General features: G+C 41.5%; 1 protein-coding gene across 6 annotated transcripts in view; it reads right to left on the bottom strand.

The window, feature by feature from the left end:
* ZDHHC21 (zinc finger DHHC-type palmitoyltransferase 21) overlaps positions 1–19,765 on the bottom strand; it is an 88,690-nt gene extending 68,925 nt beyond the window's left edge. For 3 of the 6 annotated variants that reach the window (XR_010123293.1, XM_063649508.1, XM_063649509.1), the window contains exons 1-2: positions 18,392–19,765; positions 15,469–15,517 (exon numbers count right to left, since the gene is read on the bottom strand). Coding sequence is in view for 2 of the 6 variants with exons in the window: in XM_063649508.1 (XP_063505578.1) it covers positions 15,469–15,517; positions 18,392–18,565 (223 nt within the window). In the remaining 4 variants the exon portion in view is untranslated. Of the gene's footprint in view, positions 1–15,468; positions 15,518–18,391 lie in introns of those variants that run through there. The other 3 variants (XM_054501445.2, XM_054501446.2, XM_063649510.1) reach the window with 2 other exon arrangements.
* Positions 19,766–20,050: the final 285 nt, after the last annotated feature.

The raw sequence follows: 20,050 nt of genomic DNA, 5'->3' as shown, positions 1-20,050 counted from the left end.
TTCAATGAGGAAAAGAGGAAGTCAAATTGTCCCTGTTTGCAGATGACATGATTGTTTACCTAGAAAACCCCATTGTCTCAGCCCAAAATCTCCTTAAGCTGATAAGCAACTTCAGCAAAGTCTCAGGATACAAAATCAATGTGCAAAAATCACAAGCATTCTTATACACCAATAACAGACAAACAGAGAGCCAAATCATGAGTGAACTCCTATTCACAACTGCTTCAAAGAGAATACCTAGGAATCCAACTTACAAGGGGTGTGGAGGACCTCTTCAAGGAGAACTACAAACCACTGCTCAATGAAATAAAAGAGGAAACAAACAAATGGAAGAACATTCGATGCTCATGGATAGGAGGAATCAATATCATGAAAATGGCCATACTGCCCAAGGTAATTTACAGATTCAATGCCATCCCCATCAAGCTACCAATGACTTTCTTCACAGAATTGGAAAAAACTACTTTAAACTTCATATGGAACCAAAAAAGAGCACGCATCGCCAAGTCAATCCTAAGCCAAAAGAACAAAGCTGGAGGCATCACGCTACCTGACTTCAAACTATACTACAAGGCTACAGTAACCAAAACAGCATGATACTGGTACCAAAACAGACATATAGACCAATGGAACAGAACAGAGCCCTCAGAAATAATACCACACATCTACAACCATCTGGTCTTTGACAAACCTGACAAAAAGAAATGGGGAAAGGATTCCCTATTTAATAAATGGTGCTAAGATGGCCGAATAGGAACAGCACCGGTCTACAGCTCCCAGCGCGAGCGACGCAGAAGACGGGTGATTTCTGCATTTCCATCTGAGGTAACGTGTTCATCTCACTAGGGAGTGCCAGACAGTGGGCACAGGTCAGTGGGTGACTGCACCGTGCGCCAGCCGAAGCAGGGGCAAGGCATTGCCTCACTCGGGAAGCGCAAGGGGTCAGGGAGTTCCCTTTCCAGGGGTGACAGACGGCACCTGGAAAATCGGGCCACTCCCACCCGAATACTGTGCTTTTCCGACGGGCTTAGGAAACGGTGTCCCAGGAGAGTATAGCCCGCACCTGGCTCAGCGGGTCCTACGCCCACGGAGTCTTGCTGATTGCTAGCACAGCAGTCTGAGATCAAACAGCAAGTCGGCAGCTAGGCTGCGGGAGGGGCGCCCGCCATTGCCAAGGCTCGCTTAGGTAAACAAAGCAGCCTGGAAGCTTGAACTGGGTGGAGCCCACCACAGCTCAAGGAGGCCTGCCTGCCTCTGTAGGCTCCACCTCTGGGGGCAGGGCACAGACAAACAAAAAGACAGCAGTAACCTCTGCAGACTTAAATGTCCCTGTCTGACAGCTTTGAGGAGAGCAGTGGTTCTCCCAGCACGCAGCTGGAGATCTGAGAACGGGCTGACTGCCTCCTCAAGTGGGTCCCTGACCCCTGACCCCCGAGCAGCCTAACTGGGAGGCAACCCCCAGCAGGGGCAGACTGACACCTCACACGGCCGGCCAGGTACTCCAACAGACCTGCAGCTGAGGATCCTGTCTGTTAGAAGGAAAACTAACAGAAAGGACATCCACACCAAAAAATCCATCTGTACATCACCATCATCAAAGACCAAAAGTAGATAAAACCACAAAGATGGGGAAAAAACAGAGCAGAAAAACTGGAAACTCTAAAAAGCAGAGTACCTCTCCTCCTCCAAAGGAACGCAGTTCCTCACCAGCAACGGAACAAAGCTGGACGGAGAATGACTTTGACAAGCTGAGAGAAGAAGGCTTCAGACGATCAAATTACTCCGAGCTACGGGAGGATATTCAAACCAAAGGCAAAGAAGTTGAAAACTTTGGAAAAAATTTAGAAGAATGTATAACTAGAATAACCAATACAGAGAAGTGCTTAAAGGAGCTGATGGAGCTGAAAACCAAGGCTCAAGAACTACGTGAAGAATGCAGAAGCCTCAGGAGCCCATGCGATCAAATGGAAGAAAGGGTATCAGCTGTGGAAGATGAAATGAATGAAATGAAGCGAGAAGGGAAGTTCAGAGAAAAAAGAATAAAAAGAAACGAGCAAAGCCTCCAAGAAATGTGGGACTATGTGAAAACACCAAATCTACGTCTGATTGGTGTACCTGAAAGTGACGGGGAGAATGGAAACAAGTTGGAAAACACTCTGCAGGGTATTATCCAGGAGAATTTCCCCAATCTAGCAAGGCAGGCCAACATTCAGATTCAGGAAATACAGAGAACGCCACAAAGATACTCCTCAAGAAGAGCAACTCCAAGACACATAATTGTCAGATTCACCAAAGTTGAAATGAAGGAAAAAATGTTAAGGGCAGCCAGAGAGAAAGGTCGGGTTACCATCAAAGGGAAGCCCATCAGACTAACAGCGGATCTCTCGGCAGAAACCCTACAAGCCAGAAGAGAGTGGGGGCCAATATTCAACATTCTTAAAGAAAAGAATTGTCAACCCAGAATTTCATATCCAGCCAAACTAAGCTTCATAAGTGAAGGAGAAATAAAATACTTTACAGACAAGCAAATGCTGAGAGATTTGGTCACCACCAGGCCTGCCCTAAAAGAGCTCCTGAAGGAAGTGCTAAACATGGAAAGGCACAACCGGTACCAGCCACTGCAAAATCATACCGAAATGTAAAGACCATCGAGACTAGGAAGAGACTGCATCAAGTAACGAGCAAAATAACCAGCTAACATCATAATGACAGGATCAGATTCACACATAACAATATTAACTTTAAATGTAAATGGACTAAATGCTCCAATTAAAAGACACAGACTGGCAAATTGGATAAAGACTCAAGACCCATCAGTGTGCTGTATTCAGGAAACCCATCTCACGTGCAGAGACACACATAGGCTCAGAATAAAAGGATGGAGGAAGATGTACCAAGCAAATGGAAAACAAAAAAAGGCAGGGGTTGCAATCCTAGTCTCTGATAAAACAGACTTTAAACCAACAAAGATCAAAAGTGACAAAGAAGGCCATTACATAATGGTAAAGGGATTAATTCAACAAGAAGAGCTAACTATCCTAAATATATATGCACCCAATACAGGAGCACCCAGATTCATAAAGCAATCCTGAGTGACCTACAAAGAGACTTAGACTCCCACACATTAATAATGGGAGACTTTAACACCCCACTGTCAACATTAGACAGATCAACGAGACAGAAAGTCAACAAGGATACCCAGGAATTGAACTCAGCTCTGCACCAAGCGGACCTAATAGACATCTACAGAACTCTCCACCCCAAATCAACAGAATATACATTTTTTTCAGCACCACACCACACCTATTCCAAAATTGACCACATACTTGGAAGTAAAGCTCTCCTTAATAAATGTAAAAGAACAGAAATTGTAACAAACTATCTCTCAGATCACAGTGCAATCAAGCTAGAACTCAGCATTAAGAATCTCACTCAAAACTGCTCAACTACATGGAAACTGAACAACCTGCTCCTGAATGACTACTGGGTACATAACGAAATGAAGGCAGAAATAAAGATGTTCTTTGAAACCAACGAGAACCAAGACACAACATACCAGAATCTCTGGGATGCATTCAAAGCAGTGTGTAGAGGGAAATTTATAGCACTAAATGCCCACAAGAGAAAGCAGGAAAGATCTAAAATTGACACCCTAATATCACAATTAAAAGAACTAGAAAAGCAAGAGCAAACACATTCAAAAGCTAGCAGAAGGCAAGAAATAACTAAAATCAGAACAGAACTGAAGGAAATAGAGACACAAAAAACCCTTCAAAAAAATCAATGAATCCAGGAGCTGGTTTTTTGAAAGGATCAACAAAATTGATAGACCGCTAGCAAGATTAATAAAGAAAAAAAGAGAGAAGAATCAAATAGATGCAATAAAAAAATGATAAAGGGGATATCACCACCGATCCCACAGAAATACAAACTACCATCAGAGAATATTACAAACACCTCTACGCAAATAAACTAGAAAATCTAGAAGAAATGGATAAATTCCTCAACACATACACCCTCCCAAGACTAAACGAGGAAGAAGTTGAATCTCTGAATAGACCAATAACAGGAGCTGAAATTGTGGCAATAATCAATAGCTTACCAACCAAAAACAGTCCAGGACCAGATGGGTTCACAGCCAAATTCTACCAGAGGTACAAGGAGGAGCTGGTACCATTCCTTCTGAAACTATTCCAATCAATAGAAAAAGAGGGAATCCTCCCTAACTCATTTTATGAGGCCAGCATCATCCTGATAGCAAAGCCTGGCAGAGACACAACAGAAAAAGAGAATTTTAGACCAATATCCTTGATGAACATTGATGCAAAAATCCTCAATAAAATACTGGCAAACAGAATCCAGCAGCACATCAAAAAGCTTATCCACCATGATCAAGTGGGCTTCATCCCTGGGATGCAAGGCTGGTTCAATATACGCAAATCAATAAATGTAATCCAGCATATAAACAGAACCAAAGACAAAAACCACATGATTATCTCAATAGATGCAGAAAAGGCCTTTGACAAAATTCAACAACCCTTCATGCTAAAAACTCTCAATAAATTAGGTATTGAAGGGACGTATCTCAAAATAATAAGAGCTATTTATGACAAACCCACAGCCAATATCATACTGAATGGGCAAAAAGTGGAAGCATTCCCTTTGAAAACTGGCACAAGACAGGGATGCCCTCTCTCACCACTTCTATTCAACATAGTGTTGGAAGTTCTGGCCAGGGCAATTAGGCAAGAGAAGGAAATCAAGGGTATTCAACTAGGAAAAGAGGAAGTCAAATTGTCCCTGTTTGCAGATGACATGATAGTATATCTAGAAAACCCCATTGTCTCAGCCCAAAATCTCCTTAAGCTGATAAACAACTTCAGCAAAGTCTCAGGATACAAAATCAATGTACAAAAATCACAAGCATTCTTATACATCAATAACAGACAAACAGAGAGCCAAATCATGAGTGAACTCCCATTCACAATTGCTTCAAAGAGAATAAAATACCTAGGAATCCAACTTACAAGGGATGTGAAGGACCTCTTCAAGGAGAACTACAAACCACTGCTCAAGGAAATAAAAGAGAATACAAACAAATGGAAGAACATTCCATGCTCATGGGTAGGAAGAATCAATATAATGAAAATGGCCATCCTTCCCAAGGTAATTTACAGATTCAATGCCATCCCCATCAAGTTACCAATGACTTTCTTCACAGAATTGGAAAAAACTACTTTAAAGTTCATATGGAACCAAAAAAGAGCCCACATCGCCAAGTCAATCCTAAGCCAAAAGAACAAAGCTGGAGGCATCACACTACCTGACTTCAAACTATACTACAAGGCTACAGTAACCAAAACAACATGGTACTGGTACCAAAATAGAGATATAGATCAATGGAACAGAACAGAGCCCTCAGAAATAATGCCACATATCTACAACTATCTGATCTTTGACAAACCTGAGAAAAACAAGCAATGGGGAAAGGATTCCCTATTCAATAAATGGTGCTGGGAAAACTGCCTAGCCATATGTAGAAAGCTGAAACTGGATCCCTTCCTTACACCTTATACAACAATCAATTCAAGATGGATTAAAGACTTAAATGTTAGACCTAAAACCATAAAAACCCTAGAAGAAAACCTAGGCATTACTATTCAGGACATAGGCATGGGCAAGGACTTCATGTCTAAAACACCAAAAGCAATGGCAACAAAAGCCAAAATTGACAAATGGGATCTAATTAAACTAAAGAGCTTCTGCACAGCAAAGGAAACTACCATCAGAGTGAACAGGCAACCTACAAAATGGAGAAAATTTTCGCAACCTACTCATCTCACAAAGGGCTAATATCCAGAATCTACAATGAACTCAAACAAATTTACAAGAAAAAAACAAACAACCCCATCAAAAAGTGGGCGAAGGACATGAACAGACACTTCTCAAAAGAAGACATTTATGCAGCCAAAAAACACATGAAAAAATGCTCACCATCACTGGCCATCAGAGAAATGCAAATCAAAACCACAATGAGATACCATCTCACACCAGTTAGAATGGCAATCATTAAAAACTCAGGAAACAACAGGTGCTGGAGAGGATGTGGAGAAATAGGAATGCTTTTACACTGTTGGTGGGACTGTAAACTAGTTCAACCATTGTGGAAGTCAGTGTGGCGATTCCTCAGGGATCTAGAACTAGAAATTCCATTTGACCCAGCCATCCCATTACTGGGTATAAACCCAAAGGACTATAAATCATGCTGCTATAAAGACACATGCACGCATATGTGTATTGCAGCATTATTCACAATAGCAAAGATTTGGAACCAACCCAAATGTCCAACAATGATAGACTGGATTAAGAAAATGTGGCACATATACACCATGGAATACTATGCAGCCATAAAAAATGATGAGTTCATGTCCTTTGTAGGGACATGGATGAAATTGGAAATCATCATTCTCAGGAAACTATCACAAGAACAAAAAACCAAACACCGCATATTCTCACTCATAGGTGGGAATTGAGCAATGAGAACACATGGACACAGGAAGGGGAACATCACACTTCGGAGACTGTTGTGGGGTGGGGGGAGGAGGGAGGGATAGCATTGGGAGATACACCTAATGCTAGATGACGAGTTGGTGGGTGCAGTGCACCAGCATGGCACATGTATACATATGTAACTTACCTGCACGTTGCGCACATGTACTATAGAGCCTAAAGTATAATAATAAGAAGAAGAAGAAGAAGAAGAAGAAGAAAAATAAAAAAAAAAGTAAAATAAAAAATAAATAAATAAATGGTGCTGGGAAAATTGGCTAGCCATATGTAGAAAGCTGAAACCGGATCCCTTCCTTACACCTTATACAAAAATTAATTCAAGATGGATTAAAGACTTAAATGTTAGACCTGAAACCATAAAAACCCTAGAAGAAAACCTAGGAAATACCATTCAGGACATAGGCATGGGCAAGGACTTCATGTCTAAAACACCAAAAGCAATGGCAACAAGAGCCAAAACTGACAAATGGGATCTAATTAAACCAAAGAGCTTCTGCACAGCAAAAGAAACTACCATCAGAGTGAACAGGCAACCTACAGAATGGGAGAAAATTTTTGCAATCTACTCATCTGACAAAGGGCTAATATCCAGAATCTACAATGAACTCAAACAAATTTATAAGAAAAAAACAAACAACCCCAACAAAAAGTGGGCAAAGGATATGAACAGACACTTCTCAAAAAAAGACATTTATGCAGCCAAAAAACACATGAAAAAATGCTCACCATCACTGGCCATCAGAGAAATGCAAATCAAAACCACAATGAGATACCATCTCACACCAGTTAGAATGGCGATCATTAAAAACTCAGGAAACAACAGGTGCTGGAGAGGATATGAAGAAATAGGAACACTTTTACACTGTTGGTGGGACCGTAAACTTAGTTCAACCATTGTGGAAGACTGTGTGGCGATTCCTCAGGGATCTAGAACTAGAAATACCATTTGACCCAGCCATCCCATTACTGGGTATATACCCAAAGGACTATAAATCATGCTGCTATAAAGACACATGCACATGTATGTGTATTGCAGCACTATTCACAATAGCAAAGACTTGGAACCAACCCAAATGTCCATCAATGACAGACTAGATTAAGAAAATGTGGCACATATACACCATGGAATACTATGCAGCCATAAAAAGGATGAGTTCCTGTCCTTTGTAGGGACATGGATGAAGCCGGAAACCATCATTCTCAGCAAACTATTACAAGGACAGAAAATCAAACACCACATGTTCTCACTCATAGGTGGGAACTGAACAGTGAGAACATCTGGACACAGGAAGGGGAACATCACACACCGGGGCCTGTCATGAGGTGGGGGGAGGGGGAGGAATAGCATTATGAGAAATACCTAATGTAAATGACGAGTTAATGGGTGCAGCAAACCAACATGGCACATGTATACCTATGTAACAAACCTGCACGTTGTGCACATGTACCCTAGAACTTAAAGTATAATTTAAAAAAAAGAAAATAAATTAAAAAAAGAAAGAAGAAATTAAAAAAAAAAGAGAAGGGGCAGATCTGGGAGAATTTAAATAAATAAAACTGATAGGACTTAGTGATCAATTGGGAGCAAAGGGCAGACTAGGATGGCTCCCAAGTTTCACACTTAGGGTCTAGGTGAAGGGTGGAACCATTCTCCAAGACAGGAAACAAAAGCCAAGTTACAAGTGCGTTAAGTGTGCTGGTTACCACAGCAACAGCAGACTATTAAATACTGAGAATGTAAAAAATACAACAAAATTATTACATTTCTTTTCCCTTTAAACATTTGTTGGGGGGCACGGAACCTGTATTTCCTTCCAGGTTCAACTTTTCTATGGTCCATAATTGTTAGATTGTCAAATGAACTTTGTTTCTACTCTTAACTTTTTAAGCTAATTTAAAGTGAGCTCCTTGGCTGCACCTTTGCTTTTCAGAGACTAAACACAGAATCACAAAGTTAAAGTCTGGGTATAGTGGCTCATGCCTGTAATCCCAGCACTTTGGGAGGCCGAGGTGGGAGGATCACTTGAGGTCAGGAGTTCAAGACAAGCCTGGCAAACATGGGAAAACCCTGTCTCCACTAAAAATACAAAAATAAGCTGGGCGTGGTGGTGTGTGCCTGTAATCAGAACTACTTAGGAGGTTAAGGCACGAGAATCGTTTCAACCCAAGAGGCAGAGGTTGCAGTGAGCAGAGATTGCACTACTGCACTCCAGCCTGGGCAACAGGGCGAGACTTCTTCTCAAAAAAAAAAAAAAGTTAAAGAGTTGCTACCCCAGTGGCAAATAAATGAATTATTTCAGAAAAAATTCAAACAGAATTAAATGTGGTACAACAAAACATGTTTGAAAGACGGCCAAAAACAATAATGCTGCTGAGTCTATGACTTGAAAGTGGCTTCCTAATATTTCAGCAAAATAGTAGTTTCTGTCAGTAACGTTAGTAGGTTATAGCACAGGCCAATCACCCATGAGTCAAATCCCAGTCACTCGCTGGCTTAAAATCAAGAAAAATCCTACTTTATGTTTATAGTTATCAGAGCTACACTGCAGACACAGCCTCTGAAATGAGATTCGTATTTCAGTACTAGATAAACACCACTACCACTGAGAAATCAAATCTCATCTATGTAGTAATAAAATTAATACTGGGCCGGGCATGGTGGCTCATGCCTGTAATCCCAGCACTTTGGGAGGCCAAGGTGGGCAGATCATCTGAGGTCAGGAGTTTGAGGTTGGCCTGGCCAACATGTTAAAACCCCGTCTCTACCAAAAATACAAAAATTAGCCAGGCATAGTGGCGCCCGCCTGTAATCCCAGCTACTCGGGAGGCTGAGGCACGAGAATCGCTTGAAGCTTGAACCCAGAAGGCAGAAGCTATGGTGAGCAGAGATCATCGTGCCACTACATTCCAGTCTGGGTGCCAGAGTAAGGCCCTGTCTCAAAAACAAAACAAAACAAAAGTAACGTTGGGCTTAAACATTCAAAAAATTGGAACAACAAAACAATTTCAAAGTTTCAAAACTATAAAATGTCATTAAATATTTTTAATATTGCTACGCCTGAAAGAATACAATCAACAATTTACAGGCTAAGTTTTCAAACACACCAAATTTTTTTTTCCACAGTGCCAAGAGAAAATGCTTATTAGATGAATATATGAAATTTTAAACTTATTAATGACAGCCAAATGAATTTAGAAAGCAGAGTTACAGCTGTAAATGTATTTATAAAACTTTTTGACTTCTGATATCATTCTACTCTGAAAACTGGTCAAGTGTGGCAGTTAAATAATTCTCCATAAAAATCAAGCTCTCATTGCCAATTAGAAATTCAATCTTTTAAATATCACATAGATATTCAGTTGATTATCAACAGATTAAAAAATTAATCTTCCACAGATGTTAAAAGAGAAATTATGGAAACTGAACAACCTGCTCCTGAATGACTACTGGGTACATAAAGAAATGAAGGCAGAAATAAAGATGTTCTTTGAAACCAATGAGAACAAAGACACAACATACCAGAATCTCTGGGACACATTCAAAGCAGTGTGTAGAGGGAAATTTATAGCACTAAATGCCCACAAGAGAAAGCAGGAAAGATCCAAAATTGACACCCTAACATCACAATTAAAAGAACTAGAAAAGCAAGAGCAAACACATTCAAAAGCTAGCAGAAGGCAAGAAATAACTAAAATCAGAGCAGAACTGAAGGAAATAGAGACACAAAAAACCCTTCAAAAAATTAATGAATCCAGGAGCTGGTTATTTGAAAGGATCAACAAAATTGATAGACGGCTAGCAGATAAGAGAGAAGAATCAAATAGACGCAATAAAAAATGTTAAAGGGGATATCACCACCAATCCCACAGAAATACAAACTACCATCAGAGAATACTACAAACACCTCTATGCAAATAAACTAGAAAATCTAGAAGAAATGGATAAATTCCTCGACACATACACCCTCCCAAGACTAAACCAGGAAGAAGTGGAATCTCTGAATAGACCAATAACAGGCTCTGAAATTGTGGCAATAATCAATAGCTTACCAACCAAAAACAGTCCAGGACCAGACGGATTCACAGCCGAATTCTACCAGAGGTACAAGGAGGAACTCGTACCATTCCTTCTGAAACTATTCCAATCAACAGAAAAAGAGGGAATCCTCCCTAACTCATTTTATGAGGCCAGCATCATCCTGATACCAAAGCCAGGCAGAGACACAACAAAAAAAGAGAATTTTAGACCAATATCCCTGATGAACATCGATGCAAACATCCCGAGTAAAATACTGGCAAACAGAATCCAGCAGCACATCAAAAAGCTTATCCACCATGATCAAGTGGGCTTCATCCCTGGGATGCAAGGCTGGTTCAATATACGCAAATCAACAAATGTAATCCAGCATATAAACAGAACCAAAGACAAAAACCACATGATTATCTCAATAGATGCAGAAACGGCCTTTGACAAAATTCAACAGCCCTTCATGCTACAAACTCTCAATAAATTAGGTATTGAAGGGACGTATCTCAAAATAATAAGAGCTATCTACAACAAACCCACAGCCAAAATCATACTGAATGGGCAAAAACTGGAAGCATTCCCTTTGAAAACTGGGATGCCCTCTCTCACCACTCCTATTCAACATAGTGTTGGAAGTTCTGGCCAGGGCAATTAGGCAGGAGAAGGAAATCAAGGGTATTCAATGAGGAAAAGAGGAAGTCAAATTGTCCCTGTTTGCAGATGATATGATTCTCTATCTAGAAAACCCCATTGTCTCAGCCCAAAATCTCCTTAAGCTGATAAACAACTTCAGCAAAGTCTCAGGATACAAAATCAATGTACAAAAATCACAAGCATTCTTATACACCAATAACAGACAAACAGAGAGCCAAATCATGAGTGAACTCCTATTCACAATTGCTTCAAAGACAATAAAACACCTAGGAATCCAACTTAGAAAGGATGTGAAGGACCTCTTCAAGGAGAACTACAAACCACTGCTCAAGGAAATAAAAGAGGATACAAACAAATGGAAGAACATTCCATGCTCATAGGTAGGAAGAATCAATATCGTGAAAATGGCCGTACTGCCCAAGGTAATTTACAGATTCAATGCCATCCCCATCAAGCTACCAATGACTTTCTTCACAGAATTGGAAAAAACTACTTTAAACTTCATATGGAACCAAAAAAGAGCCCGCATGGCCAAGTCAATCCTAAGCCAAAAGAACAAAGCTGGAGGCATCACGCTACCTGACTTCAAACTATACTACAAGGCTACAGTAACCAAAACAGCATGGTACTGGTACCAAAACAGAGATATAGATCAACGGAACAGAACAGAGCCCTCAGAAATAACGCCGCATATCTACAACTATCTGATCTTTGACAAACCTGAGAAAAACAAGCAATGGGGAAAGGATTCCCTATTCAATAAATGGTGCTGGGAAAACTGGCTAGCCATATGTAGGAAGCTGAAACTGGATGGCTTCCTTACACCTTATACAAAAATTAATTCAAGATGGATTAAAGACTTAAAAGTTAGACCTAAAACCATAAAAACCCTGGAAGAAAACCTAGGCATTACCATTCAGGACATAGGCATGGGCAAGGACTTCATGTCTAAAACACCAAAAGCAATGGCAACAAAAGCCAAAATTGACAAATGGGATCTAATTAAACTAAAGAGCTTCTGCACAGCAAAGGAAACTACCATCAGAGTGAACAGGCAACCAACAAAATGGGAGAAAATTTTCGCAACCTACTCATCTCACAAAGGGCTAATATCCAGAATCTACAACGAACTCCAACAAATTTACAAGAAAAAAACAAACAACCCCATCAAAAAGTGGGCGAAGGACATGAACAGACACTTCTCAAAAGAAAACATTTATGCAGCCAAAAGACACATGAAAAAATGCTCACCATCACTGGCCATCAGAGAAATGCAAATCAAAACCACAATGAGATACCATCTCACACCAGTTAGAATGGCAAACATTAAAAAGTCAGGAAACAACAGGTGCTGGAGAGGATGTGGAGAAATAGGAACACTTTTACACTGTTGGTGGGACTGTAAACTAGTTCAACCATTGTGGAAGTCAGTGTGGCGATTCCTCAGGGATCTAGAACTAGAAATACCATTTGACCCAGCCATCCCATTACTGGGTATATACCCAAAGGACTATAAATCATGCTGCTATAAAGACACATGCACACGTATGTTTATTGCAGCTCTATTCACAATAGCAAAGACTTGGAACCAACCCAAATGTCCAACAATGATAGACTGGATTAAGAAAATGTGGCACATATACACCATGGAATACTATGCAGCCATAAAAAATAATGAGTTCATGTCCTTTGTAGGGACATGGATGAAACTGGAAATCATCACTCTCAGTAAACTACTGCAAGAACAAAAAACCAAACACCACATATTCTCACTCATAGGTGGGAACTGAACAATGAGAACACATGGACACAGGAAGAGGAACATCACACTCTGGGGACTGTTGTGGGGTGGGGGGAGGAGGGAGGGATAGCATTGGGAGATATACCTAATGCTAAATGGCAAGTTAATGGGTGCAGCACACCAGCATGGCACATGTATACATATGTAACTAACCTGCACATTGTGCACATGTACCCTAAAACTTAAAGTATAATAATAATAAAATAAAACAAAATAAAGAGAAATTATGACATAGTCTCTTATTCACTTTCCAAGCTTTAGTTTCTTTTCAAGCTTCAGTTTGACCATCTGTAAAATGGAGATAAAAATGTCAGCTTACACAATTGCTGTCACACTTCAATGAGAAATTGACTGGCAAAGCAGCACCTCCAAAATGCTAACTTTACAGGGGAGTGAAGGAGAGAGGACAGGAAGGGAAACTGAAAGATAAGTTTTACTTCTAGTTTTACAAACTCCAGAATGAAACAACGTTTCTAGGTCCCCATCATTAAAAGTAATGAAACAGTTTAACAATACCCCAGGGCCTGCTCTTGCCTGTAATCATACCACGTTGGGAGGTGTGTGGGGGTAGGATTCCTTGAGCTAAGGAGATCCAGAGCAGCCTGGGCAACACAGCCAGACCTAGCCTCTAGTTAAAAAACAAACAAACGGGGACCAGGCACAGTGGCTCATGCCTGTAATCCCAGCACTTTGGGAGGCGAAGGCAGGTGGATCACCTGAGGTCAGGAGTTCGAGATCAAACTGGCCAACATCGCGAAACCCCATCTCTACTAAAAATACAAAAATTAGCCAGGCGTGATGGTGGGCGCCTGTAATCCCAGCTACTCAGGAGGCTGAGACAGGAGAACTGCTTGAACCCGGGAGGCGGAGGTTGCAGTGAGCCGAGATCACCCCACTGCACTCCAGCCTGGGTGACAGAGCAAGACTCTGTCTCAAAAACAACAACAACAAAAAACGAACAAACAGAAAACCAGCCAGGTGTGGTGGCACACACCTGTAGTCCCAGCTTATTGAGAGGCTGAAGTGGGAGGATCGCTTAAGCCAGGGAGATGGAGACCAAGGCTGCAGTGAGCTGTGACTGCACTGCACTCCAGCCTGGGCAACAGAGTGAGATCCTGTCTCAAACAAAAAACAAAACAAACACAAGAACAACAAAAAATGCCCCGTTATCTACTTTTCTAAAGTCTGTGAACTAGTTAAAAAAAAAACTTCAAATATTACAGCCCTTCAGCTAGTATCATACTAGCTGAAGTTGTATTTCTACATGTTGGCTAGGGGGTTCTTTAAGCAGAAAACCAAAAATAGAGATTTGATCTAAAATAGAATGAAAGAACTGAAGTCCCTAAACTAAATCACATTCAAGTAAAAGCAGGACTGGTGAGCAAAGGAATAAAGTGTGAAAGAAAATCAGTACTTGACTTCAGAAGCTAATAAAGAATGCATAATGCAAGCAGGGATTCTGAATCAATTGCTGAGTTTTCCAGGAAGACTTTGTATAAATGTGGGTGGACAAAGTGTCAAAGCATAACATACTTGCACCATCAATGGTTTCAAGAATCCACTCTGTAGACTAAGACTTTAAATTACATTCTGGGCAAAACTGAGCATAAGCTGTTGCTCTTCTCATAAATTTGTTTTTGTGTGCACCAGTCTCATGAGTGAAAAATAAATGTAAATGACTGTATTAGTAGTACTACACTGCAGTATTAATACTGTTAACACTATCCTAGTAGTATTACTACTAGTAGTATTAGCACTGCTAATACAGGCATTTACCTTTATTTTTCCCTGCTTGCGTTAACTTGCTTTAACTTTAGAGAAAGTAGATAACTGGGGCACTGTTTTTTGGGTATGTTTGTCTGAGAAAGGGTCTCACTGTGTTGTCCAGGTTGGAGTGCTGCAATCACAGCTCACTGCAGCCTCGGTCTCCATTCTCCCTGGCTCAAGCTCACTTCATTAGAATATTCTAACAAAAAGTAAAAATAGCTTGAGAGGTGTGGGGTGATACGAATTAAAGACCACCAAATATTGTTTCAGTCAGTACAAAATGTCTCTGTGGGAATTTTCATTAGGAAGATAGGAGTGGAAAAAGGGACTGAAAGGGCAAGATTAAATGTAGGATAGGGACAGGGATTAGAAAAGGTAACTTCTGTTCCAAAATCAGCACAAGGAAAAAACCTTCAGATACAGTAAAAGCCAGAAATGAAGAGGCCCAGGCTTTTCCTGGGTATGAATCAAGTATGTTCTTCCAAGAAGGAAGGGAAGCCTGCTACTTACCTTCTAGTACCCACCGCACCAAGAGAGATTGGTTGGGGGGTTGGGGGTAGAAGACTAAATTATATTTCCTTCACACCAGGCTTTACCAGAGGAGGCATGTTTTAAGAACACTAACATCATAAGAAAAATCTCTCCTCACCTGCTTGCTGAAGCTGAAAATCCTGCAGTAAGTGAAAGAGTTCTTCATTCTGTAATTACAGATAAAAAGCTTAAAATCAGAAGCCTGGTTGACATCACACTTGAGCATTTTACGTTAGAATTAAAATGAAATTCATCAGTGAATGGTAAAATACCAATTTTACCCAACCTGCCCTTTTGTAGAAGGAGCAACACATAGGTTAAAAGAGTCTCTGAAATGGGGAAGAAGGTTAATCTACCCTGAGAGAAATAGCACAGAGGAAAAAGCAGCTTGAAAGGCAGAGGCAAACTTCAAAAATGTCACAATTTTGCCCAGGTTAGATCTAAAGAGCAAAACAAACACATAAAGTACCATCATACTAAGGTATTTTTGTTCAGGGAGCTATCAATGAGCACAGTGATGATTCACATGTCTATGAAAATGTGCTTTTTAAACTAGTCTGACTTATCAAGAATTCTTAACAAATCACTTTCAACAATAAAAACTGTTTTACAATTTCAACTGTATTTTTACCTTTAATAAGAGTTATTTAAGCACTGATTATTCTACTAGATGCTAAATTGCCTATTATATCTAATGCATGTGAAAAGTTGAATCTGAGCCCTAATGTTTTACTAAAACAACACTAAAGGTTACATTCCTTAATATAAAAGTAAAACTGAATTTAGGGAACAAGCTCTTGGCAATAAAAACAGCCTTTCCTCTGCCTTCCCTCTTTTGCCTGATAGTATTGATACTGCCACTGTGTCGCCTCCTATGCTAAAAAAGTTTTCATTGAGTCACATTCAATTACAATTCCAGAAAAACAGCTCCATGGAGACATTACTCAACTTCTCAAGCAGTTTCTTTACTAAACCACTATATAATAAGACTAGCAGGAGAACAAACAATAAACTCAACCACCATATAATAAGACTAGCAGGAGGACAAACAATAAACTGCTCCTTTATTGAGCTTCTCACTCCTCTCCTCTCAATCCAAAGAGGTCTTCGGGAAAATGGCTTATGGATGGCAGCAGTTTGCACTTGTTACTATTCATTGTAACAGGTCCCTGGATTGTAACTGCAGAGACCATTTGAGTTACCGTCTTTTTCAAGCTATATGTGGGTCACATTTTATAAAACCATTATTTTATTCATGCATTTTTCCACAGGTTCTGAATCGGTCATTACGAATTAAAGAAATGAGGCAGGAGGCAAATAAGAAGTACACATGTTATGATTCATTGATTGTCTCAGAACTTCCTGTTAAGCTGATTATGTGTCTGCATTTTTAAATGCTTAGATTTCTCTTATTAAACAAAGTACCTCATAGGCAAAAGTGACACGGTCCTCATCATTTTCCTTAAATGATGCTCTATTTCATTTATTCCAACTACAGCTTCTCAAGTATGTTAACAGAAATCTCAATAGTGTGAAAGGATCTAATAGAATTGTTTCCATCGAAAATGATGAATTCTCGAAGAGTACTACACCAATTATGGAATTATACATTTTAACTTATATTTTGATATTTTACTAATACTTCGTATATGTTTTTAATGTACCTTCAAACCACGTTAAAAGGTCTTATATTATTTAAAAACATAACATTTTCTAAGTAAGCATGGAAAAGCTAAAATAAGCCTTAAATAATTTAGTCTGACTCTCTGATGGTATAGAGAAAATAACATGGGTCATTGCCCTACCCGTGACCCCACAGCTGGATAGTGACAGAAATGGGACTAGGATCCAGTTTTTCTTTCCACGACACCAAATCTCATTTGGCTCTTTCTTTCCAATTGATTTCTCACCTCAATTCTTCAAATATCTTTTTGCTTTTAAGAGATGACACAACTAAGGAAAAATAGAGCATCTCTCTGAATTTTATCTTTAAAATAAGTAAAATCTAAAGAGTTGGAAGAATTTAATATTACACCAAAAGCCTTTTAATCCAGGAATGGCGCATACTAAGCAGTCCTCAAATGGTGACTGTTATTAATATTACTCTTACCACAAGGAAAGCAGTGAATTTTTAAAAGTGCATATATTAGCATAGTCGGCTGAGGACCTATTTAACACACCTTTTTAAACTGCACTTAATTATCCTTAGTCGCCTTTGGACTGTAACTTCCCAATATAATTTATGACCCGCCCACAATGACCTTGATTTTTTTTTTCTCTTGTACTTTTAGAGATTGCTATATTGCAACATTTTAAAGTAATAATTGGTCATGGCCTTTCAGCCCTGGTGATACAGACATCCACCCTGACTCTCAAGGGATCTTAAAATGTGACCCACATATAGCTTGAAAAAGACCATAACTTAAATGGACTCTGCAGTTACAATCCAGCGACCTGTTACAGTGAACAGTAACAAGTGCAAACTGCTGCCATCCATAAGCCATTTTCCCGAAAACCTCTTTGGATCGAGAGGAGAGGAGTGAGAAGGTCAATAAAGGAGCAAACTCTCCTCTCTGCAGCTTCACACCAGAAGTCTGGAATGAATGAAAAGCTCTGGAATAGCACAGAGAAACCCGGGATCCCAGTGCAGGTCTCCAGACGGGGGTGAGGAGAGAGAAACTGTAGTTTACATGCGAGAAACTAAGGATACAGGCTTAAAATAAATAAATAAATAACCAACATCGTCTCGACTAGAACAGGAACCCCCCACCCTCAGTTGAGGGAGGAGCACTTAGCAAGTGGCTGTAGCTCTAGCAGAAGACGCTCTGAGAAAGGCCAGGCCTGGGGCGGGGAGGCACCGAGAAGCCCCGGGGTTCCAAGCAGAGCAGGTGCAGGGGGCGTGCAGGGACAGGTGAGGGCGGCCCGGCGCGGAGGAGCGGCGGGCGGGCCCGGCAGAGCGGAGCGGGGGCCGGGGATGGGGGTGGCGGGGGCCGGGGATGGGGGTGGGGGCGGCCGCTTCGCCCCCGCGCCTCCACACTCACCGTCGCCGCTGGCTCGCCTCTCGCTGCCGCCGCTCTCGCGACCGCCAGCAGCTCTTTCCCCTCCTCCTGCCGCGCCACCTCCGCCTCCTCCGGCGCCGCCGCCCAGGCCGGGCCGCTCTCCCCTTCCGCTTCCGGGAGCCTGAGGGCCTGGACCGGCCGAGTGGGTGTCCGCATGCCCGCGCGCCCGCGTGGGGAGGGACGACTGCCGCCGTCGCCGTCTCGCTTAGCTCCTGGGAGCCGCGATGGGAGCCGCGATGGGAGCCGCTGAGGGTCGAAACTCCTGCAATCGCGCGGCGGCCCCAGAGCCGCGGACCCAATCGGACCGCACTCTCCTGAGCGCTTGCACCTGGCGCGCCTGGGCGCCTCTGCCCCTCCCCAGCCCTACTTGAGCCGTCCTTCTCATTGTCCCCATATCCTCACTGCTCACCTCTCCCGAGAGACAGGATGGGGACCTTAGCTTAAAAGATTGCATGTATCCTGCTTTCTTCAGGGGATGTGGCCAGCAGGCCTCTCTCCCCGCAGGTGTTCTGGATGTCCCATGGTACCTCGCTTCAAAGCGCGGTCTGCAGCATCAGCATCCTCTGGGAACTTACAATCTTAGAAATGCACAATTTCAGGCCTGCTGAATCAGTACCTGCACTTCAGCAAGATCACCAGGTGACTCCTGGGGTGCACCGTAAAGATGGAAAAGCATTGCACTGTAGTGCATGGTCTCGTCCACTTCAGACCCTCTATTGGGTTGCCTCGAACATCCCAGGATATTTCCTGTTCCTGTCGTCAACCTAAATCCACACCCAATCTTTTCTTATATTTTGGGAGACCTCCAAAAGTTGCCTGCTTTCCCATCCCTGCAAAAGCCAACAACTTTCGGACTCAGCGATGCAAGCAATCCACCTTTCAGTCTAACTTGGTATCTTCACCAAACACCAGAGATCTACTAACTTTCCCACCTCACTCCGGCTGAACAGTATTTGGGGAAGGTTAAACCGTTTGCAGTAATGTGGAGCTAAATCTTTGTGCCCACGTGCCACAGGAGGAGATAGTGTGTTGGCCGAAGAAATATTACCTGTTGTATAAAATCTGTACTCCTTATGAGATGTGCTTAAAAGTCCTCCACAGACACATCCCTACCTACCTCTCCAGTCTTAGCTCCAACTAATTTGGTTCATTTCTGCATTCTAGAATGCCCTGCTCTCTGATGATCTTAACCCTATCCAGATTTGAGAGTGGAAATCGTGCCAACCCAGAGTTCTCTCACCACTGCGCTTATATAGCACACATTGTTGCTTGTTTGGGGCCTCATATTACCTTGTATTGCTAAGGATTTTTAAACACATTGTGTCCCGGTTTCTGAACTAATTACAAACACCTTGTGACCTTAAAACTTTGGTCAGTGGTTATCAAAGTGAGATCCCTAGACCAGCAGCATCGGCATCACCTGGCAACTTGTGAGAAATCCATATTCTCTTGCCCCACCCCAGATCTGCTGTAGTAGAAACTGTTTAGGTGTAGCCCAGCAATCCGTGATGTAACAAGCCTTTTAGGTGATCCTAATACACACACAAGTTTTAGAATTACTAACCTAGATTACTAGATATTCCCAAAAGAACCCAGTGGTAGGAATTGATTTACCCATGAACAGGTTTTATTGCCTTTCAG

The sequence above is a fragment of the Pongo pygmaeus genome, chromosome 13, assembly GCF_028885625.2.
Source record: "Pongo pygmaeus isolate AG05252 chromosome 13, NHGRI_mPonPyg2-v2.0_pri, whole genome shotgun sequence".
NCBI classification, from domain to species: domain Eukaryota; kingdom Metazoa; phylum Chordata; class Mammalia; order Primates; family Hominidae; genus Pongo; species Pongo pygmaeus.
Note: the sequence above shows the minus strand (reverse complement) of the source record. Positions and strands in the feature narration are given on the sequence as shown.